General features: G+C 36.1%; 1 protein-coding gene and 1 long non-coding RNA gene across 2 annotated transcripts; both read right to left on the bottom strand.

The window, feature by feature from the left end:
• Nucleotides 1–3,594: 3,594 nt before the first annotated feature.
• LOC120002703 (ubiquitin carboxyl-terminal hydrolase 6-like) lies at nucleotides 3,595–18,708 on the bottom strand. The gene is made up of 18 exons (XM_038851473.1): nucleotides 18,511–18,708; nucleotides 17,578–17,723; nucleotides 17,385–17,420; nucleotides 17,189–17,296; nucleotides 14,934–15,034; nucleotides 14,691–14,814; nucleotides 13,992–14,051; nucleotides 13,845–13,912; nucleotides 13,540–13,590; nucleotides 12,493–12,601; nucleotides 5,635–5,723; nucleotides 5,295–5,364; nucleotides 4,960–5,040; nucleotides 4,763–4,855; nucleotides 4,621–4,669; nucleotides 4,128–4,244; nucleotides 3,953–4,027; nucleotides 3,595–3,841 (listed from the first exon to the last, which is right to left on the bottom strand). Exons 1-18 carry the CDS (start codon nucleotides 18,518–18,520, stop codon nucleotides 3,786–3,788), a joined length of 1,443 nt encoding a protein of 480 aa, XP_038707401.1. The 5' UTR covers nucleotides 18,521–18,708; the 3' UTR covers nucleotides 3,595–3,785.
• A 7,395-nt stretch (nucleotides 18,709–26,103) lies between these two features.
• LOC120002906 lies at nucleotides 26,104–27,884 on the bottom strand. The gene is made up of 2 exons (XR_005469204.1): nucleotides 27,794–27,884; nucleotides 26,104–26,800 (listed from the first exon to the last, which is right to left on the bottom strand). It is a non-coding gene; the product is annotated as an uncharacterized LOC120002906 (long non-coding RNA).
• Nucleotides 27,885–27,937: the final 53 nt, after the last annotated feature.

Raw genomic sequence — 27,937 nt, 5'->3', positions numbered from 1 at the left:
GTTGGAGTAAATGGTATAAAATTAATAGCTTGATGGTGTACACATAAAAATTCTCTTTGAAGCCCAATCCTAATAGTTTTTCAAGTTTTTAGTCCATTTCCGTCTGTTTTTTGGCTAAGCCAAATCCTATTAATTGTTTTGTTTTTGGTTGTCATAATCAGCTTTTGAGATCGTTGGTAAGGTTTCATGCCTTCATTCGTTGTTTTTTTTTTTTTTTGGTGTATTAGAAGGAATGGTGGTTATCAGCTTGTCATCATTAGCTTTTTTTTTCTGATTTACTCAAAAATTTAGACAAATATTGAAATTTAGACAAATATTTAAATTTTATACACCCTAAATATTGAAAGGAGCTTTTTTATTCTTTTATTTCTTTTCTATCATCATAAAAATATTAACCATCTCTTTCTTTTTAGAAGGCTGGTTTTCTTCTATTTTGGTCATCTCATGATATCTTCTACGGAATATTAGCCTTCATTTAAATAAGTACTAAGCTTTTTATTGAAAATTTTGAATATTTTACACTGATAAGTGCTGGAGAGTAACTTTTGAATAATATTTTAATTGACTGATCTGTTTCATGCTTAAATTGTTTATTTTTCAGAATGGATAAGGATTGGATTCATTTACATAGAAACTCATTGGAATATGATGGTGGTCTAAACTAGTTTCTAAATGATGCATTTGCATATCTTAGGGTACGTGATAACTGATAAGTGCCAAAAATATACACTTTTAATAATGAATTATTAAGGCATTTGTCACATAATTAGGGCTTAAAGTGATTATTACACCACTAAAATGCAAATATCATTTTCACTCACTTTGTATTTATTTTTATATTTTCAGGCTCAATTCATACCAACCAATGTTCAACATTTGCTAGCTCATTTCATGAAGAGCCCATATGCTTTTGTCCACTACCATCTTGATCAAATTATTGATTATCATTTGAAAGCCCACCACATGATTTGTCAAAATCATTTGACATCATTCCATGTATCGCCATCATTATAGTACAAATTGGACATTCAATGATGGAGACTCCACTTAAATGCAATGATGGAGACTCCACTTAAATGCAATGATGGAGATTCCACTTCAATGCAATGATGTGACTCCACTTAAATGCAATGATGGTGACTCCACTTATTTTGTCATGGTTGGTCATTCAATGGATGGATAGCTCCTAATTTCCTATAAATAGAGAGCTAGGGGAAGAAAAGAGAACAACATTGAAGGAGGAGAGAAAGAGGCAAGAGAAGAAGAAGAATTAGAGAGTGAGTTCTTGAGTTTTATTTTCTCTTTTACAACAATTCTCTCACATATTCTTTCTAGAATTTTGTGAGATTAATTGTTGGTTGTGTAAACCTAGTATGAGGAACTAATCTTCTTACTAGGGTGATGATGGATCCACTCTATTGTGTCTAAATAAATTTGGTTTGATTAATTATTAGTTTATTTATGATATGTCAAGTGTTAATTAGCTATTCTTTATTGATAATCAAATATTGATGCTTAGCTACCATCTAGGTTTGATTACCATGATACAAATTGAGGCAAATGCCCATGTCCAATTTGAGACAAGCTTCTTGCAATTAATACCGAAGTTACCTAGACATAAATGCCATATGCTAGGATCTTTGTGATCACTACATAAGTTACCATAAATCCTAATGCATTCTTGATTGTCTTAGCCAATCCAAATGCCCATGGTTGGTTGCAATTAAGAATAGGCGTGGTAAGTCAGATGCCCATGACTATTACATAAATTAGGGGACTTGATCTTTGACATGCATGAATGAAATGATAATTGTCGGCTAAATAATTTAAATACAATAGAGTTGGTGAAATTGGATCCCTAGTTTTGTTTATTTGTGTTAATCCTTATTTATTTTGTTTCCATTGATAATTACAAAGAGTTGGAATTGCAGATATTTTATATTCAGTCCCTGTGGGTACGACACTCGTATTTGCCACTTCTATACTACAATTGATTCGTGCACTTGCGAGTATAATTTGGGTTTGGAATCGCTATACTTTTAGCGGGTCATAAACCCCACATCAATAACATTAAATGTCCTTGTTGCAAGTGTAATAATGGATATGAACTTAAATGCAAGGAGGTAGTACTACACTCGTTAAATTTTATTTTTTAGACTACATATACCAATTGGACATATCATGGGGAAGACTTATTTTCATATTCTGACGGGGAGAAAAATGAATTAGATGAAAAAGTGACTGAAGAAAGAAAAGTTGATGCTGATACATACATAATGATATATGACTTGCAAAGAGGAGAGTGTGCAACAGACATGTATCACAAATTTCATGAGCCTGTACTTGAAGATCCTAATGAAAATGCTGACAAATTTTATAGGTTATTAAAAAATACGAAAGAAGTTGTATTTGAAGATTTTGCGGCATTCATAATTAAATTATTACAACTAAAATGTTTTATGGGATTAGTAACATAGCACTTGATGCATTGATTAAGTTGTTATGGAACTCATTCCCTAAAGGGAACCAAATGGCTTAATGAAGTTGTTATGAAGCTCAAAAACTTATTCGAGATCTTGGTCTAGACTATGAGAAGATCGATGCTTGCGTGTATGATTGCATATTATATCTAAATGAGTATACTAATTTTAGTAAGTACCCAACATGTAATGAACATAGGTGGATGCAAAGTTAAGAGTGAGGAAGTACATAGTACATGCAACATGAATAAAATTTTTAAGAAGATTTTGCGGTACTTTTCTTTAATGCCTAGGCTACAAAGGCTAAATATGTCAAAAAAAAGTCAATTGTTGCCATGCAATTGCATGAGAGCGCTTTTTTTATCAGAAAAACCCAGTAACTCGTGAAGGGCTTGATGGACTAGAACTATAAAGAATCATAATGATACGTCATTGGATGAGAGGTCGAAGAATTTACATGTAAGAAAATTTGAAGCCTTGCAACATTTTAGAATTTAGTGCCAGTGTTAAACTATTTTCTCATCAGTTCATATTGTTCCTCCAATTTTTTTTATCCCATTCTTCTTATGTCCGTTGTTATTGTTGAAAACTATTGAGAGTTCAACCCTCTCCCAGATGAAATTCAATGGAAATAATAGAGATAATAACAAACCTCAATGTCAGATAACAACCCAAATCACAAACACACAATTAAACAAGAACAAAGATAAAAAGACAGAGAGATTTATAATGATTCACCCGATCAATATGATATAACAGATTACATCCACTTTGTTGCTAGGCTTTACTAGATCACGAATCAGGAGTAGAAACACTAAAACGTAATCAATGTAATAACTTCTAAGTGACGATACAAACAAATGTAATAGTGGAACACATGGACTTGAGCACATTCATCATTAACCAAATTGAAACTCGAATCAAAAAAATTTCAGACCAGAAACAATTGTCATTGTAGATCGTAAATTGAAGGTTTCACCTCGAACTATTAGGGAAATTCTGCATCTTCTAATTTGTATGTTGACAAAATACCCATGAACATTTTGTGTTCTGAATTTGTAAATCCATGCTCTCTCTTTGGTGGTAGTCAACAGTAAACTTAGTGCAAAATTAGTTAAGTTCAAAAGAAGACACTCATTAAAAACAATTCAACAATATTCCATCAGATAAAAAATGTCTTAGCACCCGGACAAGATGGCCTTAGTAGTAGAACATAATTATGTGATAATCTATCAACCATTTCACTACTGATGTGGTCTCAGGATATGAAAATATGGATATCTCTAATTCAAGGAACACAATACATTACATGGGGACTACCCGAGCCTTGTACATGCAAATGTATGCCATATGCCAGTCACCTGAAACACAAGGATCAAACGAAACGGAAATAAACATAACATGTAAGACAAGCTAAGCTGAGCTAACATTTCCAATCACATGCGCCTTTTATCAATTCAAGATGAGCTTACCTCCACCAGACAGTTTAGTTATATCTTCCTCCCGCTGGAGTATAGGATTATCATCATCAAACTGAATCCATTTCCCTATTGACAGAAATAGTATATTAATACTTGTAGTTACGGAGCTAATGCCAATCCAAATAACACGGTAACAAAGTACTGAAAAAATCCCAGAAAAACTCACCACTTTCTTGCTTGACCCAAGAGACATAATGCCCTGAATCAGCACTTCTACCCTTATGGGTTAGCACAGCAACCAAATCATAGATTCCAGTCAAATGTTCTTTATTTGATGGTACACCTGGGACACAAAACAAGAGTGCTAATTAGTAAGAAGAATATGGGGCTTCAATTTTTCCCTCTTTGCATGACTTTAAATATGGGATACAGTTATTTTCAGGGAAAGGAGAGCATGTACAACTCCAGCGAAAAATATCATTGGATCATTTATTTTCTTTTCCTTCTTTTTTTTTTTTGCGAGTGAGAGGAATTTCATTTGCAAGGCATCAAGGGGGTTCCCCCTAAAAGGGATAGAAAGAATAACAAGAAACAAAATACAATTTACAAAATTGAAGTCCTACCAAATGCTTCTTATGAGTTACAAACACAATTCATTATTACAAGAGAACCACAATCTTTTCGTCATAAGTTAATAAATGCTTAAGAGATTTGCTAACCTTCTTCAGGTGTGACAGTAGATAATTCTCCTACTCCATTGGATGATTCCTGTGAACAAGACGTAGGCTTTAGATATATCTTAACAAATCTAAACAGGGTTTGCATATTTGTTTGCACTATATCACTAAAACATGTAGTCACCTTTATATCAGTCATTTTGACATCATTATCCTTTGAACTGGAGTCATCACTTGTTTTCAAACCGGCCTTTTTACCTTCCTCAGTCCTTAGGATCTGGTGGTCATTGCATATTGAAAAATGAGCATGGTCACAAAGCAAAGACAATTCATATTTGTTGGATTCGTCGAGCCAAACAGAACAAGGGGGAAAGAATATACCTGACGAGGAGTTTCCAAATTTTTTCGAAGATCATCAGAGCATAGATCATAAACATCAAGCACCAATGGATAATCCACTTTCTGTAAAATATAGATAGAATAAAAAATTACATAAAATCATGAATGCAAAGAGAAAAGTGTGCAGTTTTTTATTAAGTTGCACAGGCAACTACAGCACTCGACCCTTCTCATCAAGATAAATTGAACAGGCAACTAAACAAAGTTGAATGTTTCGAATTTAGTAGTATTGTCTCACAGCCACATCAACAATATAATTTATAGCGTCTCAAGTAGGAAAACACATCAGGAGCAGAAAAAAGGAAAACTGGCATTACCCGTAGAATCTTGGCCTTCTGATTTGACTCCCTCTTCCAAAAAAAACGGACAAACTGAATGGTCAAGTATCTAGAAATGAAACATATGAAAAAAATGTCAAGCCAAAACATAAATTTGAAAAGAGACCAAGAAAATATTGTAAAAGACAAAATTGACGAAACTATATCAGAATATTGACAACATACGAATCTCTGACCCTTTTGAGCATAAAAGACAATATTGAGAAGATCCACAAATGGGATTCTGTGCGTTCACATGTAGGTGGATGCCGTGCTAACAAAAAGTTAAGAAGCACTATGAAGAAGAAATAGTCAAAGGAAAGAAAAAGCCAGCTGTTACCTTGGCAAGGCATTAATATGTGAATCTTTTATGTAAAGTGCACTACGGCCCAAGGAAGGAGAAGCCTTCTCCAATTCAGATTTTAAACCCTACATAAACCGGTACATTGAGAAAATTGAAATGTGCCAAATATCATTGGTTCTGATGAGGTACTAGTTGAGAGAAATATAATATAATATAAATGAATAAAAGGCAATTCTACAGACAACAAAATCAGTAGTAAGTTCAATACAGCATTACCGTGCAGGAAAATTTTTTTGAAGAGAAAAATTTATTACTGACACCAAGGGGGTGCAACCCAAACAGTCATTACAAAGAAGAGAAACTATATTGATAGCCCATTTAGACTTCTAAGATAATTGGGTGCTGATTTGAAAAAGGTTTTTCAAACCACTTCCATATTTTGCTGTGGCACTGCTCTTTCCAGGTATCAAGATCAATAAGGGACGTGCATTTTTAAAAATGTGATCCAAGCATGCTTCCAGCCTTTAGAGAAGGTCCAGTAAACTCTAATGAAACATAAAATCAGTAAACTTTCTTATACACCCGTCTTCCTAAAAATCTCTTCACCTTTCACCAAGAGGCAAACCATGATGAAACCTTTGCACGCAATCTAAGGATGTGTCCGTTGACTCTAACCTCCGGTATCAAATCTAAGACTTTCACTTTCATATTTGCAGGAACATACAATCAAATGAATTCATCCCGTGTCACAGAGACAAAAACAAACAGAAGAAAACCAACATCTATCAAATCTACGCCTTCCTCTTTACATAGAAGTAAGATGTCACCCGGTTGTCCCTTTGTTGTTGTTACTGCATATTAGGTTGTAAAAATATGGGACAAACAACCAGCACTGGTTTATCTGTGGGGGTTTGGGATAACTAACTACACTGAATATTTCACCAATTGATGGAAATTATCAAGGATCGTATCCCGTAGATCCGTTGGACCTCAATAACAAAGTCTAGTTCTCAAGCAAAAAAGCATAACGCAAAAGCATCTCAAATTACCCATTTCCTTGGCTAGCAACTCCCACACCAGAGATGCAAACGAACCTTCTCTCTATTGTGCAATTCAAGTTCATCAATTGGGTTTTGATTTTAGCTGAAATCAAATTGAGTTGGGAGATATAGATGTGTTCAAGTTCATCAAGAGCATCTGTCACCTTCGGTACTTGCTTTTCTAACTGAAATTCATCTTGACTAAGAAGCATTTGAACTTTTGCTACACCCATAGCCCGTTGCCTGCTACTTCTTCAATTGTTGTTGCCACATGCTTACATTCTTCTCCCTTAACCTCCTTCGACTTCAACTAAACTCACCCTTGTCTTAAAACCAGCTTCTTCCTCCGTCTTTTTCAAAAACTTTACTCCATAAAAAGTCTACACGCTTAGATGTGCATAAATTAATCTCACGATACTCAATTTGTGCCGTCCAAATTTCTTCAAGTTTTGCATAGAGGGACTCCCGTGTAACTCCCGAGGGACTGTTTCTCGCCTTTTAAATTGGGTTTGATCATCATCCCAATCTCAAAACCGTAAGTAAACCACTCCTTGTTAACGTAAATAGGTTAGAGAAGTCGTAGGTTGCTAAGAACCTGTCTCTGAAGTCTGAAACCAATTGATGTCATTTTTAAACTACCGATGTAGATTTTAACTAGGATTGAACAAAACCAGAAACCCCAACCCCCAAATCAGCACCCAATTAAGAAACCCTAATTCCCAATTCCTAGTCTTAAATTGGAACAAAATTCTTGAACTTCTGAATTGAACAAGATCACCCTGAATCTCTGAGGTAGGGTCGAATAAACTCACATTCTCCTTTCAGCCTTTCACCAAGTGTCTATCAATCTCTCAGTGAATGTGTAAGGAATCTCTCTACTTTGCATAAAAGAAAACTCTCCTTTTTTCTTCTGAGGCAAGCAAGCAATCCCTTAAATAGAGGATTACAACAATTGGTTTTAGGATTCCTAAACTTGACTGATCTAGACACTTGGATGAGGTGTTCGAATTTCTTGCTGGTCTCAATTAGGACTTGGATGAGGTGAGAAGAAGAATCTTGGGCAGAAAACCACAGCCATCCATGCGTGAAGCTTTCTCAAAGGTGAGATGTGAAGAGAACAGGCGGAAGCTGATGTAGAGCGAGAGTTTCACTAGGCAAGGAATGTTGGGCCAGAAGGATCTGTGCTTATGACCAGAGGTGCACCAAGTGGTCCAAGCTCAAACCCACAAAGAAAAAGCCTCTGGTGTGAACAATGCAAAAAGCCTAGGCACACCAAGGATACTTGTTGGGAATTACATGGAAAGCAACCTCAATGGAAACCAAGGCAGAATGGAAATCGTGGATATCAAGCTGCAGTTGACAACCAAACAAAGAGTGAAGGACAAAGCAAAAATCAATAATCAATCCACTTCATTTAATCAAGAACAAATAGAGCAGCTCTATAGAATAGTCTCCCCTTTTCAAACATCCAAACAGCCCTCCAATAGAATGCCTTCAGAATCATTAGCCCACAAAGGTAATTTTCTGAGCGCCTTGAGTACCACTAGGTCCACTACCCAGTTTAAAACTCCTTGGAATATCGATTCCGGTGCACCTAATCATGTGACCGGTACTTATCATATTTTTTCTACACTCACCTTGTGCTAGGAATCTTAAAATTGCAGACAATTCACTCTCATCTGTTGCAGGAAAAGGGACCACTCAAATCTCTGATTCTGTGACCCTAGAGTCTGTTCTTCAAGTTCCTAACCTGATTCTTCATGTTCCTAACCTGGCTTGTAATTTGTTATCAGTTAGCCAGTTGGCAAAAAATTCCAATTGCTCTATTAACGTTCCTCCCCCTCATTGTCTTCTCCAGGACCCATCATCAGGGAAGACGATTGGAAGTGCCAAGGAATGTGAGGGACTCTACTACTATGATAAGGTCAATATGAGTGAACAATCTCAAAACTCCAATTTGTGATTCAGCATTTGTTTCCAAGGATGGTGAAATTATGTTATGGCATTTTAGAATGGGTCATCCCAATTTTCAATATTTAAGGCATTTGTTTCCTTCCATTTTTGACAAAACGATCCTTGATTTTCAGTGTGAAATGTCAACTTGCGAAACATCAACATACTTCATTTTCGAAATCCAAATACCAATCATCCAAACCATTTACTATGATTCATAGTGATTTATGGGGGTCCATCTCGCGTTCCTACTCGTACTCGCACAAAATGGTTTGTTACATTTATCGATGATCATACTCGGCTCTATTGGGTTTACCTTTTGAAAAGCAAAAATGATGTGCATGATGTGTTTAAAAATTTCCATTTTATGGTTCAAACACAATTTCAAGATCAAATTCAAATTTTGCGTGCTGACAATGGCACGGAATACTTGGAACTCTATTTTGAGGGGATAACGGAACAAAAATGGAATAATCCACCAAAGTTCATGTGTTGACACCCCATAACATAATGGGTTTGCCGAACAAAAAAAAAACAGACATTTACTTCAAGTAGCCCATGCCTTGATGTTCACTACCAATATGCCAAAAATGTTCTAGGACGATGTTGTTCTACCATCTACCTATCTCATCAATAGGATGCCTAGCCGAGCCCTTCCTTTCCTTTGAAACCCACATTCATACTCTGCAGAAAAGTTTTCCGACCTCCCGCCTACACTTGAATCTACCTCTCAAGGAGTTTGGATGTACAGCATTTGTTCTAGCCTCTCTCATAATCGTAGTAAATTAGACCCTAGAGCCATCAAATGTGTTTTCCTTGGATATTATCCTACTCAAAAGGGCTACAAGTGCTAGGATCCATCCACAAAACAGGTGATTGTTAGTCTTGATGTTACATTCTTTGAGAAGAAAGGTTAATATTGTTAACGAAGATCGTTTTTTGGACTTTGATATCTCCACTTCAGAACCATTCCCAAACACAGAAACTATTCCTTCTTCTTCTAACTTTAACTCAAAGAGAGAGATGGAAACACAAAATGACCAGGAGATGCATATCTATTCAAGGAGGCCAAAGTCAAGACACAAAGAGAACCTCACGCTCGAGGCACCAAGAGAATCAGACTCGGTGATAGCTCTGAGTGTGAATGGGCCACTCCCTAGTACAAGTATTTTGATATTCTTGAAATTGATTTACCCATTGCACTCAAGAAAAAACCTTGATCATGTACACTCCATCCCATCTCCCAAATTTGTCTTACAATAATTTGTCTACTGTTTTTCATGCCTTTACCTCTTATCTCAATACTATAGAAATTCCTAAGGATATACAGGAGGCATTGGTAGTTCCTGAGTGGAAAAACTCAGAGATGAAAGAGATGAAAGCTTTGAAGAAAAATGAAACTTGGGATGTAATGGAACTACCGAGAGAAAAGAGACATGTTGGATGCAAGTGGGTGTTTATGATACAGTACAAAGCTGATGGAACGATATAACAATACAAAGCTCGCCTAGTTGCCAAGGGTTTTACACAATCCTATGGTATTGACTACATAGAGACATTTGCTCCAGTGGCAAAACTGAGTACAATTCAAGTTCTCTTATCTCTGGCAGCAAATTTGGACTATCCTCTCCAACTTGACATAAAGAATGTATTTCATAATGGTGAGTTAGAAGAGGAAATCTACGGAAATTCCACCTGGATTCAAATGAAGGAGATGAAGACCTATGATACCTGTACTTGGGTGCGAGTGTCAGATATGGGTACATATCCATGTCTAGTTCTTCTAAATGTAAATTCATCGGTACGTAGACACTAGCATTTTATTTCTTTACTTTTTTAAAGTTTAATGATCTCTATTTGTCTCTTCTTCAATGCCATGCGTTTTGGTACTAACATGGTCAAATGTTGACTAATAAAGAAAAAAAATTGAATTTGATTGTGTTTGATTAAGCTCTATTTGTCTCTTCTTCAATGTTGTGTGTTTCGCTTCTAAAATGATCAAATGTTGACATGGGATAAAGACGCCATAAAACACAAACCAAATGAAATAGTCAATACTTCAGTTGACCATGAAGCCCAACAACCTAAATCCCCAAATTGATAACGACGAAGCTAAGTAGCTATGTCACAACACGAGGCAGATGCTCGCACTGAGAAAGACGATACTTGAGTCGTGTCAAATACCACGGTTAGTCAACCTTAGCCGTGTCCAGAAAAATTTTTCCAAATCGGACACAAATCTCGTACCAGCACCAAATTCGTGTCATGTTGACACTGGTACGGCATGAAGTGAAGTGTAACATAGGTGAAGACAACAAAGTGTGCAAACTCATTAAGTCTTTTTATTGGGTTAAGGAGTCCCTAGAGCATTGTTCAACAGATTTGCCAAAAATAATAAAGAACCAAGGATATCAACAAGGACAATCAGATCATACTATGTTCTTCAAGCAATCTACAGACGGGTTGAAAACAATTATGATTGTATCCATCGACGATATAATCCTAACCGGAGGATATATAGTGGAAATGGAGAGATTAAACATCCTAGCCGTAAAATTTGAAGTAAAAGATATGTAACAAACGAGATACTTCTTGGGAATGGAAATCACTAGATCATAGAGTGGGATCAGCCTTTCTCAAAGAAAGTATGTTCTTGATCTTTTAACAGAGACCGGAATGCTTGGGTGCAGACCGAGTAACACATGCAATTGAAGCAGGCAAAAGGACAGAAAAGTGAGTGAGTGAGTGTTACCCTCACTTTTTTTTGGTAGTGTTATGAGCCAACACATGCATTCAACAAAGGAAACTCACATGGAAGCTGTGGATATCTTAAGGGCTCACCAAGTAAAGGGTTACTTTTCAAGAAAAGTGAGTGTAGGGATATAGAAGCATTCACAGATGCTGACTGGGCAAATTCAGTTGAAGATAGAAGATCTACCACAGGGTTACTGCAAGCTTGTATGGGGTAAATTTGGTAACTTAGAGGAGTAAGAAACAGAATGAAGTGGCTAGAAGCAGTGCAAAAACAGAATTTAGAGCAGTTGCAGATATGTGAAGTTTAATAGTTGAAGAAACTCTTGGAAGAGTTGCTAGTGACACTGAAGTTCCCATTATACTCTATTATGACAATAAAGCAGCAATGAATATCTCCCTTAATCCAGTACAACACGACGGAACCAAACATGTAGAAGTTGACAGACATTTCATCAAGGAAAAGATTGAGAAAGACATCATTTGCATGACTTACCAAACTGCGGATATCTTCGAGACATGCCAAAGATCGGTCATCTAGATGACAACTGTAGTCTCACCCCATTTTTCTTTAATTTTTTTTCCCACTAGTCTTTGTAATTTACAGTTGATTATTGCATACAGTTAATCCTCAACAGTTAAATTTCGACGATGAACACAAACTTCCGAAAAGGCTATTCCAAGCAGGCAATATTGGGAGCTCTTCAAGGCTACAAAGAGAACAAGGAACAAACTAAAGCAGTGCACAGAACCAACCTCCAGTAGCGTGTGTTAAATTAAATGCGAGAAAAGTGTAGAGTGTAGACTGAAAGATATTCACCATCTATAAACCAATACTAGCTCATATCTGAAGAACTACCAAGTGTACATTGAGTTGATACCCACAGTTAAACATCAAATGGATCTTTCAGCAAAAAATGAACAGTAAACAAATAACTGCATGCATGCGTATGTGTAAGTATGTAAGAGAGACAAAGTAAAACAAGAAATCAAAAGGTGCATAGTATTAAACGGAAATTAGCATAGCAACAGACAAGCAGTGTCAAGCATTTGCAGATGGAACCATAAAACATTCAACATAGAATATCAGCATTTAATCACAGAAGGAAAAGAACTAAGCCGTTGAAAATTAATAATTGGGCATGCTTACATGTTTCAATCCTTCATGCAAATGGTTCACCTCATGTGATATGTGGCATTTAAGTGAGTAAACAGATTCAGTTTCGGAGCTTTCCTCTCCACTTTCCTGGCAATGTACCCTAGCAGCGTACCAAACAAAAAAATTCAAGAAACAATATACTCGTCCAATGTATTTAGGGTTGGCAGACAATGACCACATTAGCAATCATTAGCATAAAATGAGCTTAAACCAAGGTTGTCAAATCGAATCCTATGAATCGATTCATCGAAATTTTGAATCGTGAATCGTAAGATTCACTTAATTTTTAATAATATATTAAACATATATATATTCATATAAATTAAAAATACAGTACTAAAAAAGATTTTATAATAAATTATTATTAATAATCTAACCTGAATTTTATGTTATATTATGCCTCCCATAGTCTAAATCCAAAAATTATACGTCAAAAAAGAAAATTTTATTGATATTTGGAAGTCTTCTTTCTCTGCCTCTCTAGTTGTTCTCATCTACTCATTCAGTCATTCGTTGTCGCTTTGGAGTTTGGAGAGTCCGCCCCAAGGGCTATAGCAAGGTGGGACCCACAAGTGGAAATTAGCTGTTTGTCTTGTTTTGTATATTAGGGATCCACATGCCATGATCTAATGACCTTATAGCTTCAAAATTGGCCACCTGGTAATCACATATTCACATCACACTTATCACAGAAGAAAATATATGCGTCTTGGGTTTGACCCAGTTTTTTTGTTTATTCTATTGTTTCTTTTTTGTTGTTTTGTTAAAAAAATATATATACAAACTTTCGTCCCTTCTTCCTCAGTCGTCTGAAGACTTTTCGTCGCGATTCAATTCCGACAATTTAATGATCTGAAGCGAGCAATTCATTATACCATACGATTCAACTAACGATTCGTATCGATATTGTCAAAAGTCGAATCAAATCGCATGAATCGAATCGCGATTCATGCGATTCTAACAACCATGGCTTAAACTATTTCATTTAGACCACACTTACAAATAAATTGTTAAAAAAGATTATCTGCAGAGATTTACCTGCTTACTAGTTCAACACCAAAAAGTTTCTTCACAGCATCGAGGTCTTCACTGAAAGAAAAAAGAAAATCATTTAAAAAATAATCATTACTTTTAAGTAACACAAATTATTACTCAATCCAGTATTTATAAGACAGTAAATCAGCTGAGTACAAAAGAAATGCATCCAAGAGTGAGTACTGGTCCAATATGTGATAATATTCTGCGTATGAACCTAATTTATGATCTGGCCTGATAAGAAATAACACTACAAGAAATCGAACTTCAAGAAACAAATATGCTAGGAAAAACAAAAACTTAAGTACCTGGAACTTGGAAGGCTAAGAGACTGAGAAAGGGTGTATAGAATTTGTGTCCAACATTCTTCAGCATCCTGTAACATGTTAAAAGTATCTAGATCAAGCATGCAAAGATCTAACTCCAAAAGCCAAGGCAATGGATGGTTGAAAAACCTGCTGCATGAATACACCATTGTGCAACTGACCAAATTGAGGATACTTCTTACGCAAAACCTGCCAAGACAAATGAACAATTACACATCAAATTATTGGCGTTTTTCCCCAACGAGCATATCTCAGTTTAGCAAGTTAGAGTTAAGACAAATAACCGAATTTAGATTTATTAGAGACCAGAAAATTAAATGCTCAAATTCTCTTCTGTTGTCCTACAGCATGCAGTCTCTTCCTTAGCCATATAATTGTGCCATTATATCACCTTGTGATAGGTAAATAACTCCCGTGCACAAGACTCCCGCAGTGGGCAGGGTCGGGGACAGGCAGCATGTACGCAGACCTTACTCTCACATAATATGTGGAGAGGTCGTTTCCACGAATTGAACATATGGGCTCTAGGTTGCACTCTTGCAAATCTACCACTGAATTCATGTCAAAGGTTTCAGCAAAGTTTTAAACATGCTGCCAAAGAGGGAGCAACCTCAATTATTAGAAAGAGTGATAGTTTGTTGGAAATACAGCCTTGTGCAACAGATATGAGAAACCGAGGGCATTTACAGATATATCTGCCATCTATTGTAGAATAATCTCTGTTCTTCATAACACACATTTAGATATTCCCAAATTCTCCAATAGAGAAGGAAAAATGGTGTTGCAAATCTTTATACGAACAAATATGAATGACTACGGTGAACAAACCATCCAAAACTGCATTGGTGCCACAGGCTTGATACTTTTATCGAGCTCATTAAATAAATCACGAGTTGCCACTGTCAACATATGAGACGTCTGATCCAAGTTGTTATTCCTTTCAGATCCATACCTAAACAAATTTCGCATGTCAATATTAGACCCGTGTCATATGAAAAGCATTGAAGTAATTTCTACAACTTTCAAAACGATTTACTGATACATGTTTCTGCACAGAACAAGAGAACATACTTAACCAAAGCAGACTTCAACTCTGGAACAGAATGGAGGCATTGCATTGTGGAGTTCATGTAGCAAGTGTTTCCCAGATTAAATAGGCCCGAATTATGACCCTGGAAGCAGGAGGAAATGCATTCAAGTTCATAATTTAAGATAATGGGACAGCAGTAAACGACAAAAAGATATGAAGAAACATTTTTTTGATTTTTTCCACCTCACAGTCATATAAGCCTCTCAACTTACCATCTTAATTAGGATATGCGTACATGTAGAAAAAAATTTCACATCGACAAGGATAACGCAACTTAACATGAAAACAAAGTGTTACATTTCAGGGTTCAAAGCCAGAAGAAACCACCCAATGCAATTAAAGTTAAATGTGGTAAATGACCATGCCTCTGCTTTTCACCAACATTATAACATACCAAGGCCAATATAAATCTAGCCTAACAAACCCAAATTCCAAGACTGTACATGCAACAGTCTCGTCAAGAGCTTTCATTCTACCTTCTTAGCTCTAACCACCAAGAATTCTAGGCTTTTGGGAGACTCTCAAGGCTGGAATAGATCTTTTCACAGTCAACCAGGTCAGAGATTTTGAAATTCAAAGGCTCTCTGGTGCAGAAAAAGCAACAACAAAAAGGAATTTTTTTAGATACATAAATCAAAAATATATTGTGATTTTTATGAAAGACTTAATTATCTCCAGTATAGCTTTTGGAGACATCACCTACATTTATTTAAATAGTAAATGGCATGCCTGAAATCTATAAAAAAAAAATTATGAATAGGATATCTTTGTTATCTTGTATGGTAAGCAATAAAAGTATTTGTGTGAAAGTTCTTTGTTTTATGAACTTTGAAGGTAATCCCACCAGATACTGATTTTCAAGTCTGTTCAAGGAGGTGGACTCCTCCCATACCCTTAATCTATCACCTTTACCCAAACCCAACCCATCTATCCCATCAACAAATTAAATCCAGGTTTTCCTGGGCAGTTTCTGTTTATACAGAAGCTTGTGTTGCATCATTCTCCATACCAACTACACCAATGATATCTTCTATTCCAATAGTACAAAAGATGGAAAACAAAAGTAATTCATATGCTCAACAACGGTATATATTTAAAGTTGAGTTTTTACTTGAGCTTAGTGCATATAATAGCAGGCCCCAACTGACATCTTAACTCAAATGCCTCAATAGCGCAGTGTTATAAATCATGTAGAGATCACCAAATATGGAAGCAAGACCACTAACAATAAAATCAACATTGTAATCCCAAAATATATTTAGCCATGTCTGTGCTGATCTTTGGAGCTCAAGAAAACCATAAGGGGTGTTGATTATCTGCAATAACTCAATAAGAAAAGCACCTCTTGAATAGCAATTCCCAAAGAAACAAATCTCGATGAACACTCCGCACATTTTTTACTTTCTTTTCTTCTCAGTTCTTTTCACTTCTCTCTGTCTAAAAGCATCAAAACTTCAAGCTTAAAATACCTTGCCAAACTCTTCATCCCTCCACCTTCAATCAACTAACACCATTTGAGCATTAGTGTTACATGTGACTTCTAAAAGTGCAAACCTAAATCTAAGTCAAACTTTGGCAGCATAGCCAAGGAGAAGAGCATAACAGCTATCTTCATGCCAATAACAGCAGAAGCTCAGCCCCAAGAACACCAAAGCTCATTTGGCTTTAGTCAGATATAAACATCACTTGAATTTGCTGCTAGTTTTTGGCCAAGTCACAATCAACCTACACCAGGATATCAAATAATTTGTAGCCCACTTCTAAGCACAATAGCTAATGCCAGAGAAGTAACAACTAAGACTTAAGTTTTTAAAATTTAAGGCTCGTTTCAGGGCAGCATAGACACTCCATGAATACAAACTTCTTTTTCAGAAACTACTAGAATAAATGCTTTACAGGAAAAAACAATGGTACCCTATTGTTTTGATTAACCTCCCAATTGTATAGTTCCTCCAGTGCCTCGTAGTCCAACAGAAAAACCTACTACAAGATAAGTTCACATGCTTTTGATTTGATTGAGGCCAAGATCTGTAGTAGAAGTTATTGAATCCTTTTAAAAAATTGCAGGCACTCATTTAAAAAAACGTGATATGAAGGGAAACCTAAGAGCATAATGCAAAGATATAATAATCTCTTAGCAAGTATGTAAATGAGTAAATCAAAAGGTATCAATATATCAAGGGAAAAAGCTAAATATGAACAAGGCATTCAGAAAAAGTCATCTCTTGAAGTTTACCAGGGCAACCACTTGTTCTTCTTCTGGAAGATCTTCCATGAAAACAGGGCCCTTCTCAGGAGCCTTCACAATCTCACCAGCAGTTCCCATCATCATCAACTTTTGACCCTATAAAAAGAAGTACACATAAAAAAGTCCAACAGAGTTGGCTACCGAAGTCTACTGAGAAAATTGAAAATATATTATATTTCTTCACCTCCTTAACTCCTAATGCGGCCCAGTCCGCATCATCCTGTACATTAAAAAGAATGGGGTTACCAACTCGACAAAAGCACATTCCAGAAGTCTAACCTTGATATATAAAATTAGGAATTCTATTATACTCAACAATGAATTAAGTAAAGGGTGTACCAAACTTACATAAGCAGGTAAACAAAACATCTGTATACCTTTAATATACCACCCTTGACCATAATCTTCTGCCTTTCTGGGGGTACACCGGTCAAATCATACAACTGGCACTTGAAAACATACGGAGGCTGGCTAGTATCAATTTCCACTTTTGGAAACACTTCCTTCTGCCATTTTACACTTACTGCAGCAGTACATTGGATTGTCAAAACTAATAACAAAAATACTCTAAGTCAAAGAGAGATGTTTTAGCTTAATCCCACCACCACCAGCAAATGCAAAATCCCACAAACGCCATTCTATTATTTACTATTGTACAAGCAACCCTAAAAAAACAAATTTTAAGAGTTAATCAAGAATCTCCTCTATGGTATTCGAAAAATTCTAGAAAGAGAAGTTGTATCTCATGAAAAATGGTGGCACAAATGGCCTAAAATTCTTAGTACTCAGATACTGACGCAATGTATCATCAGTCAAGAACTAAATACACCAACACTATAACACTACTTGCTACAGCAAGTTTCAAACAGGAAATATGTGAAGTCAATTCTTACACAAAAATGTACCAGATTCGTGAATACTCCACATCTTAGATGATACTTGTCCTACATTTTAGACATCTATCTGATTGGTCAAAAAAAATTTCGTTCACATGCCAAGTGCCTCGTACGAGCAAATATTTTACACAGCTTACAGCTAGCAGGAAGACCATAATCAAACAAACAAAACAGGATCTTGTATGGCCAAGAAAATCACATATTTTACAACCATATTGAAAATTATTCAAACGAATCCATGCATCGATAACAAAGATGCATCAATAGGAAGGTACCCAATTCAAGAATTTAGGAGGAAAAACCCAAATTCATGGTCTGTCAGTTGATAATCGAAAATCAGTGAAGAAGGCAGAAATAGATAAATAAATAACAGTAACCTTGATCGAATTGAAGAAGAAAAAAGAAGGTACTTACCTGTTAGCATGACTGGTCGGCTTCTAAGAGGAATCGAGAAGGATGGCGAACCGGCTGTTTTGCTTGCAGAAAAGGGCAAATCGTCTCTCGCCTTCCAATTATTTCGAGTTTGCCTATATATAGAAGACTTCCGGTCCGGGTCCTAGTCCGAATCCACGTCCGGGTCTTTTATTGCCGGGACGGGTCATCGAGGTTATGATAGTTCTGGTTTTCTTTGGGTGTGATTTATTTTGACCTAAAAATGTGAGATAAATTATGGTGAGATGAGTTTCACATAAAAAAATATTTAGTTGTCACTTAAAATATTGTATATTGTCCCTTTTCTTTACATGCCTTGACCACTTGGATCTTTGTTTCTTCAGCTTGATAAAGTTCTTTATCATAGTTAGAAAACTCATTCTAGACCTTAGTAACTGTTTGCGACGGAATTCGAGTGTTGCGAACAAATGAGATTAGACGATGTGTGCAGAAACAAATCTCTTAGAACAAGGCCCCAAAAATGAGCGCAAACATAAGAAAGATGATGGCCTCTAAGGGGTGCAAGCACACGAGGAAAAAAATGTAAAAGAGCTAATTAGATTAAAAACTAAGAAACGGAAATTACATGCTCTAATTGAGTCTATGATTGATTAGACCTTGTAAAATCTAAAATCTAGGCTTATATACATGTTCTACAAAACTATTAACACTGATAGTTATAATTGGATCCGTTGGATTGTTGCCAAGTGTCCCATCTTCTTTTTAACTGCTCAGTAATGTTGAATAATTGATTTGTCCTTGGTTGACACGTGTTCCCCACGTCCTGGTGTGGTCATGTCTCTTCTGGGCCATATAACTTCCACGTTGTCCACTTTCTCCATACGTTGAGGTATTTGGGTAACTACCGTGTACTACAGTTCAGACGTTAACCGCTTGGTCGATCTACCTCGCTCTAGCTTCCAACTCGTCCAATTACTGTCCTAACCTGTCCATTCAATCGGCTTTCATTCGGTCAACTAAATGGCATCATTGTACCACGTGGCATTTGTATATTTTTATATGCAATAATTACCCCCCAATAAGGCTTGATTAAATTTCTTTTATTAAGTTGTATTCAATTTTTTTTGGATATTATCGGACCTCGTCCTATTGGGCCTCATATTTCATCATGACCTAACATTAAATGCATGGCTTGTCTTTCTTTTCACGCTCTTGTCATCGTATACGGCGTTGATCTTGGACGACAACTATTTGTAGGTTGAATGGTCCTACTTTTGCCGCGTTGGCAAATTAAAAAAAAAATTATCTCATGTCACTCTGTTTGGTTGATCATATCGTTAACCATCACGTTGTTCTATGTGGTTAATCGTGCCACTTTTTTCGGACATTGTTGCCCTTTATACTCATTTTTCCTTTTCTCCAAACTTTTACTTCTTCTTTCTCAACGCCTCGCTTCTGTAATTTTCATCGTCTCTGTGCTCCTTAATTCTTCAAAAATGGTGAAAGCTTACTCTTCCAAAGCCAAAAGGACCTCCTCTTTCCAGGATTACCGTTCTACTTTGAATACTACAACTATTGAATCCGATTATCTCTTCCCTCCTGAACCTGAATCTGGCAATTTCTACCTTGGGCCAACGTTCGTGGATGGGGGAATTATTTCTACATCTCCTTTGGGTCAACTCTTCCCACTCACGGGTTCCCTACCTTTCATAGAGCCTATTGAATTAGGCCCATTATGTTTGCCCAACGCCATTCGTACCTGGCCTAAACACGACAATGCTTATCAAACTTGGCATCAACGCATTGTTAATCATGCTCCTTCACGCACTATCCTTTGTTGAGCTGGTATTTTAGACTTACTCCAGCTTTGTACTTCCATCCCTGTTTATGATTCACATCTTTTCCCCCATGGCTCTTTGTTTTTAGTCTTTTGAATTTAATACTTTCGTTTTCTCTTTGGGAACCATGACTATCACTCTTCGTGACCTAAGTGCTTTGACCGGATTGTCTCCTCTGGGCAAGACTATTTTGGCCAATTTCACTTATTCTACAGTTATTTCTTCTTTAGATAAATTTGCATTTTCTTCTTATTCAGCCCTCACGAATGCTTTTTCTGATCATTCTACTGAGCCTTCCGAGCAAGAACGTACTGCTTTCATCCACTACTGGCTTTATAAATACATTATCTGTGTGCCAAGTTCCAAACCCATTGTAGACTATCTTCAACTTGCTTCTAAGATAGCAAATGGTGACATTTCTTTGGACCTTGCTTCATTTGTTCTAGCTATCATTTATCGTGGCATGTTTCCCCTTTTGGACCAAGTATGTAATCGTCAAGCACCTAATGCTTCTGGTCCACTCTGGATCGTCCAGCTTTGGCTTAGCTCGTATTTCCCTATCTTTGGCTCTATCCATGTAGTCCCTACTCCAGTGAAATGTGCTGGACTCGTTCTGAATAAGCTCGATCTAGTTACCTTGTCGCACAGAGAGATTTTTGGTTATTTTTACTCAGTCCATTCTATTCCATCATTTTTTCCTTTTCGTCCAGCTGATGTTCCTAATTTTGTCTTTATTTCTGATGACCCCATTCTTGAGTCTACTTCTTTATTATGGGCTAAGTTTCTGGTTAGTAGGGAACTTATCTATGACATTTTGATTGGCACAAACAGACAGACGGGTTTTGAAGTGTATAATCCCAATTTTGCTGCTAGCCAATTAGGCCTAATTCAAGCTTGGCCTATTCCTTACTTTTGTGCCAGTAGTCAAGATCATATGGTAGCTTCCTTAGAAGAGCTAAAACGTGTTCTTTTGAAAATACTTATCTTTTCTCCAAGTTCTTGGTCTCCCTATTTTTTAGTCATGCTGACACGCATCCCATTTTTTAGGTTTGCTACAAGTTTGTTCGTTCCAGAGTTTTTCACATTTCAGCCAATTCTTTATTCTCTTCACTTAATATTTCTGTCCCTTCTAAACCCACCAAACTTTCAAAGAAGAACAGTGGCATCAGTGCTTCTACTTAGGTCGAGGTTCGTGTTGCCCTCCCTACTGAGAGCTTTCAGTCGATTCCAACGGGTCAATATGTTGGCATTTGTGTATTTTTATATGCAACATTAACTCTTCATGGGTTTTAGCCAGATCGTCGTCGATCTTCCTCGATGAAGCAGTGAGAGAATCTAAATCTAAAAATTTGCGCTTCAGGGACTTGTTTTCATCTTGAAGAAGTTCGAGATGGTAAGTACACCTTTTTGCACCCTACAAAAAAGTTTGAGGTAGTAAGCATAATGTTCTCCTGCCAGCTGATTACAAAAAGCCCTCACCCAATTGTAATCCTTCCAAACCAAATATTATGCCTCGCAAATGGGGGTCAGTCGGATCCCCTAGTACGGCTTCACCCTAGCGAGCTCCTCCGAGCCTTCACTCTAGAGTCAATTTCTTGGTCAAGATTGAGAGGAAAATGCATGACAGCAAGCTCTGTCAAAATGTCCATACTCCACTATTAGATTAGTGAGACTGGACTACCGTTCAAAGGGAGATTAGAGGAACTGCATTGTTTCTTGAGGAAGATTGTGAGATCTTCGGTAATGTTGCATAACCAAAATTTATTTCTCTAATGTCCACTATGAAAGAACCTTTTTCCCTTAGGAAATCCGATTGCCTTCTCCAATTCTAATGATATCCCCTTATAGGGCGAGAATGTCAATGGCCACTCCCTGGATTTTCTCATAGAATGGGAATGTTGAGATCTCTGAACGGATGAAGCTCAAACCTCTCCTTTTATAAGCTTATTGGCAGTAACATCACTTAGAAGAACGAAGCGTCACCATTAACACAAGTATCGCATTGAAACTAGAAATGTGCATCTTCACAAATGAGGTTGAAAAAGTCAAAAGAAACCCATTACGAACTTTATTCGATTGGACTAGGTTTATGGCCTGAAAGCTGTAGTCGGCCCATTGATCATCAAATCTAGTTGAGACTCGGCAAAATTCAAGCCCAATTGTCTCTCTTTCCTTCGGAGTGAAGTAAAGTTTTCTGCCAAAATTCTTGGGAAAGACCCAACCACATGACCAGCCAGGTTGAAAAGACACGTTGTCATGCATAGTGGGAGGAGATGAAAAGTTGACGGATAAAAATAGGAAATGAGGAAGAGGAAATAAGCTTTTGGGAGGAGTGATGGAAGAAGAATGAGGAGGAGGCTTCCAGGAGGAGAAGAAGGGAGAAAAAGGGAAAAGGGCGCAAACCAAAAAGGGTGGAAGCCTCAGATGGAAAGCAATCAAAAGGACGGGATGAAAGAGAATCCAGGAAAATAGGAAGACAAGGAAGAGAAGAATAAGTGAGAGGTAAGGATCCAGGTTCGTGTTCAACCATATCGCAGTCAGGTATAATCTCTAAACTAAAAATGTAGTTTTTGATATACGAAAAGGAGAATATTTCGACAACTTTCGGATATTGTTATGTAGGTGAAAATCAGATGGCACCTTTGAAATCATGCATCTAGGAATCATTCCTCATAACTTTGTGATCCTTGCATAAAACTTTCCTTTGAAGTTGCATATTTCACAAACATTCATAATCTATCCATATCTCATGTTCACATCATGATAGGCAGTATTCTATGTGTATTGCTTATGTCCGTGTCCCTTATTCATCCATTCAGAAATAGGTAGTGTTTCACTCATCATGTATTTGTCTGTGTCCCTTATTCCTTGATTGATACAGGTAGTGTTTCATACATAATACATTCATCGTGTTCCCTATCTACCCACTCGGAGATAGGTAGTGTTTCACGTGTCATGCATTTACTCTTATCCCCTATGTCATAATCACATCATGCATATATTCCCATCATATGCCGCATTACTTCCCCAATAGCAAGGCTTTATGCCACCATTCATAAGTTGCATGCACTTTCTCCATAAGATTGCACAGACTGCAAGGGGTATATTTGGTCTGACTGACCCCCAACTCCTTTCTTTGTATATTTTGTGCAAAGTACATGCTTTAAGTCATTGAGCAGGTTTTATAAAAAGTGCATATTTTAATCCAGTTTAGGTTTATACAGATTTTAAGTTTGTAAAAAATGTAGATTTTAATCCATTCCAGTTTTTGCAAGTTTTAAGTTTCTAAAAAGTCCATAATTTAATTCAAGTCTTTTGCAAGTTTTAAGTTTGTATAAAATGCAGATTTTAATTCAAGTCTTTTGCAGGTTATTGAAATATGTTATTTACATTTTTAAAGGTTAAAAAGTTGAATTATGGGGTGGGGTACCGTCAGATATTGGTTCTAAGACATGGCGATACACAACTAAACATGTTATTAATATGTTAAGTGGTACACCCCCATCCAACAATGTGTCTTTGTATGAATTTTAAAGTTAAAAAATAGTGTTAATTAGCAATATGTCCCTCTAAATAAATTTTAATTCCAATAAAGACAATTTTTTTTAATATCATAAGGTCCAAAGGAACTTAAAACATATTCCATCAAGAACAAAAAGTTTAAAATATTTTTATTGACTAAATTACACTTAAACATTATTTTATGAATGTAAACATATTATAAATTATTCTCCCATTATTTTAGCGGGACAAGAAAGCAAACTCACTCATTGGGTCGAGGAATATCTACTACGAGTTTGGATCAAGGAAGATTTGCATGGTTGTTCTCTACTGAGCGATCTGCGAATCTAGTCAAGAAAATTTTGTTAGGATCTTAAAGAGACAAAAGATTTGCAAGATAGAGATATGTTTCTGACGTCAGTGTGATCGGGCAGTCATAACTTATTTGTTTGATACAATTTTTATGGAGTTTTAAAGAAGATTCTAATACCTATCAAATTGTGTCTAATGCACTTTTGGAGATTCAAAGGTTTCAGGAGTCAAATTGAGGTTCACAATTTGCACATTAGAGTTGTATTTTTGATATTAGTGTGTTTGAACATTCATAACTCACGCATTTGAGCTCCGATTGAAATTATGTTCTTGGCATTCAAAATAAGACTCTAATACTCACAAAATTATGTCTAATATATTTTTTGAGATTCAGACATTTTAAATGTTATGTCGAGGCTCAAAATTTACAAATTGAAGTTGTGAACTGTATAGACACAATTTTGTACTAAATTTATCTGCACTAAGTTTATATACATTATCTATTGTGGTTTTGTTATGATTAGTATGGCTCCGTTTGGTGGAGACGTTGCATTGATTTTCAACATTAGCTTAAAAACTGTGAAAAAAATTATAATAAAACCTATGTAATAAGTTCTTAGGTGTTTGGGGAAATAAAAGTTATTACTAGCTTATAAGCTGTTGAATGAATTGTGTAGTGGATGATTGGTGAACAACTAGGATTTTCCTAGCACGCAACAACAATCTGTATTTGAGTGGGAAATTTATATGATGATGTATGAGTTAGGATCAACCATTTCTTCTTTAATACATCAAATGTACACTCAATGACACTTTGTAGGGAAGAATGTGCATGGTTGAATGCTTCTCGGGGGCCCGATGCTTATGGACCATTGTGAAATACCTATTGGTGGTATCTCTGCCCTTTATAGGGCGTAAGATATCCCCTCTGATTTGGATATCTGGCATCTACTAAGTAGTACTTCCCTACATTAAATGAATTTAGAGCTAATTGAAAAAAATAAAGATATATAAAAAGGCTAAATCCATAAAGTTTACCTGCGGGAGGGTGAAGAAAATTGCTATATACATCTAATAAGACTTTATTGAATATTCGTGAATCATGTGCCGACCTTTTCCATCTACCACACACAAATGTGAATAACATGTTGAAATTACATACTGTCATAACATTCTGGGTCGTCACTCCTTTCCTCCCGATATATGGAATATGTTCGTCAAGAGATACCATTGCAGTTATGTGTGTACCATTAATTGCCCTAATGCAATCATTGAAAAATGGATTAAACTAATCATTTTTTGTGATTTTTCCGAAGAGTGATGCTAAACTCGGGATCTCTCGGCCTTATAATATCCCTAGACATTCTTATAATGCCTTCCAACAATTAGTGAAATTGACGATTAATTGTTTCACCATAATGTTGAAATCAATTCTGCACTGCTCCAGTACTAATCCCTTGTGCAACAATATATATAAAAATAGCGACCATCTCTCTTAATCCAAATTCACGTGTTGCCACTAATCCATAATTTGCTGACAATTCATTGCACAAATCAACGAAAACACGTTTTTCCATCCTCAAAATAGACAAGGATTTGATTCGATTACCTTGAATTAAATCTGTTATCCATTTATGACCAGACAATGAATAAGTTCAACATTTTTGACACGACGTATAATATGTTAGCTCACTAATTGTTACCACCGCTCCTAAAATGCATGTATCTGTAGTAAACTCATAATCATCCACTCCCCATCATTCGCCATAACCTGTTAAAAATCTCATATAAGTATATATTCTTGAACTGTAAGTAATTAAATTATTCCAAACATTTGAATACAAAGTTCAAACATTAAACTAAAACATCTCAGTCAAATTATCCATACATGCCATAATATTACTTAAATCTTTAATAATCTGATAATTAAAACACAAATAATGCATAGTAGCATCAAAATCTAGCAAATAAATTAAGACAGAGAATGACAGAGTGTTGACATAGTAATATAAGAGACAAACAGATGCTTCACAAAACATCCAATGCATGAATCACTAAATGGAGCTCGAATTTCCTCCACCATTAGCCTCATCAAACTTTGATTGCAACCACTCCAGCTGCCACTTCTTCCTTCTTAAATAACTTGAGTGCAAACTTTAGCATAGGTCCCCATTGGATGTCTTTGGAAACTCTTCTAACATAAGCATAACATTATCTATGTCTTTAGAATTATAAACAGAATTTGCAATTGAAGTACGACTCTAAACTACAATCACCAGCAGACCTAAAGAGGCATTGATCTCATCTCGGACATCACTAGCCTTCCTCTTGCTTCTACTGTGATTCCCTAGAGTGGTAGACCTCCTGCTAGCACGAGCAGGTGGAGTGGGTGAGCTCTAGACATCCACAGCCACATCAGCATTAGCATCGTACTCTGGATCAATTGAATCATCATCTTGAAAAAGAAACAAATCTTTAATTCCCCATTCACCTTCATCTATGACTTGAGTGTCTTCATTCATAGTTTGAGGTAACACAATGGCAGAAGGATTGAAAGCATGATGTCCGGTAACAGCTTGTCCTTCAAATAAGAACTGTAGTCCCTTCTTGTTATGAAATCCCTAGTTATAGAATTTTACGCATTTTCTATCCTCCTGATACTTAAAATTGATGAATATAATGTAAGTAAAGAAAAGATAAAATTGATGAATATGTAGTCCTTGGTTAACTATAAACTAATTAATATACTGAGTACTTATTCCATGGAAGCATAAACTCTATAGTACATGAATAAAATAAAATTGATTAGCAAATTAATAGTATATATAAAATACCTTGATATTTTCTCTCCTACCATTTGTTATATGCCAGCATAGTTTGACATTGATCATCCAATCCAAGACCTGTCTCTCCGAACACCAACTTCTCCCACAATTGCCACTCTTTTTTCAAGTTATCCCATTTGTTCTTAAGTTGTGTTTGATCATACAACCTACTTGTTTTTTCTTTAAATGCTACAATGATCTTCCTCCAACCCTCCTTGCTAAAATGAGTGTTTGGCCTATCGTCAGCTTTTTGACGATTGACACAGATGTTGACAAAAGTTGTTGTCAATGCAACATCCAATTATGCCTTGTCAATTTGTGTTGAGTCTCCAACTACTTGATTATTTGTTTGATTCATTCTACAAATAGGTTAAACATAAGAAATATATGTTTCACACAAAGAATTGAGTCTGACCAGTAAACTAGTAGCATTCATACGTACAAAAGAGTAGCATAATGAATGGTGAAAATTTCAAAGAAAGCTTGCTTGGACTCATGGTATCAATACACCTAAACAAACCAATATTAATTCTTCCAAAACCATACATCCAAGCCCAAAAAATAAACACAAAACAAAGAGATACAACACAAGATTACCATAAAATTAAGTAACAAAATCATGAAATCCATGAAACAATCCCTAATTAAATCGAACAGAAACATGAAACAAATTCTAAACCCCGAAAAAAATCTAACCTAACCAGTCAATTTAAGTCATGAAATCATTAAACAAACCCTAAACCCCCAAATCAATCACCTTAGAGTTTGTATCAGAATAAGCATAATAAAGAGATAGTTCACAATAGATAAAACAAAGAACAAAAATACCTAAAAGAATCGCTTCAACAATCGCAGTTGAGACTCTTTTGCAGCGGTGAAGTGTGGTTTCTTCTTTATTGGGTGTAATGGTGAAGTGAGTTTCTTTCATATGTGATTTATATATGCTTCTCTTTTATGGCAAAGGTGTAAATA

This window comes from Tripterygium wilfordii, chromosome 7 (genome assembly GCF_013401445.1).
Source record: "Tripterygium wilfordii isolate XIE 37 chromosome 7, ASM1340144v1, whole genome shotgun sequence".
Lineage (NCBI taxonomy): Eukaryota > Viridiplantae > Streptophyta > Magnoliopsida > Celastrales > Celastraceae > Tripterygium > Tripterygium wilfordii.
The sequence above is the reverse complement of the archived record's forward strand: the minus strand, read 5'-3'. Positions and strand labels throughout refer to the sequence as shown.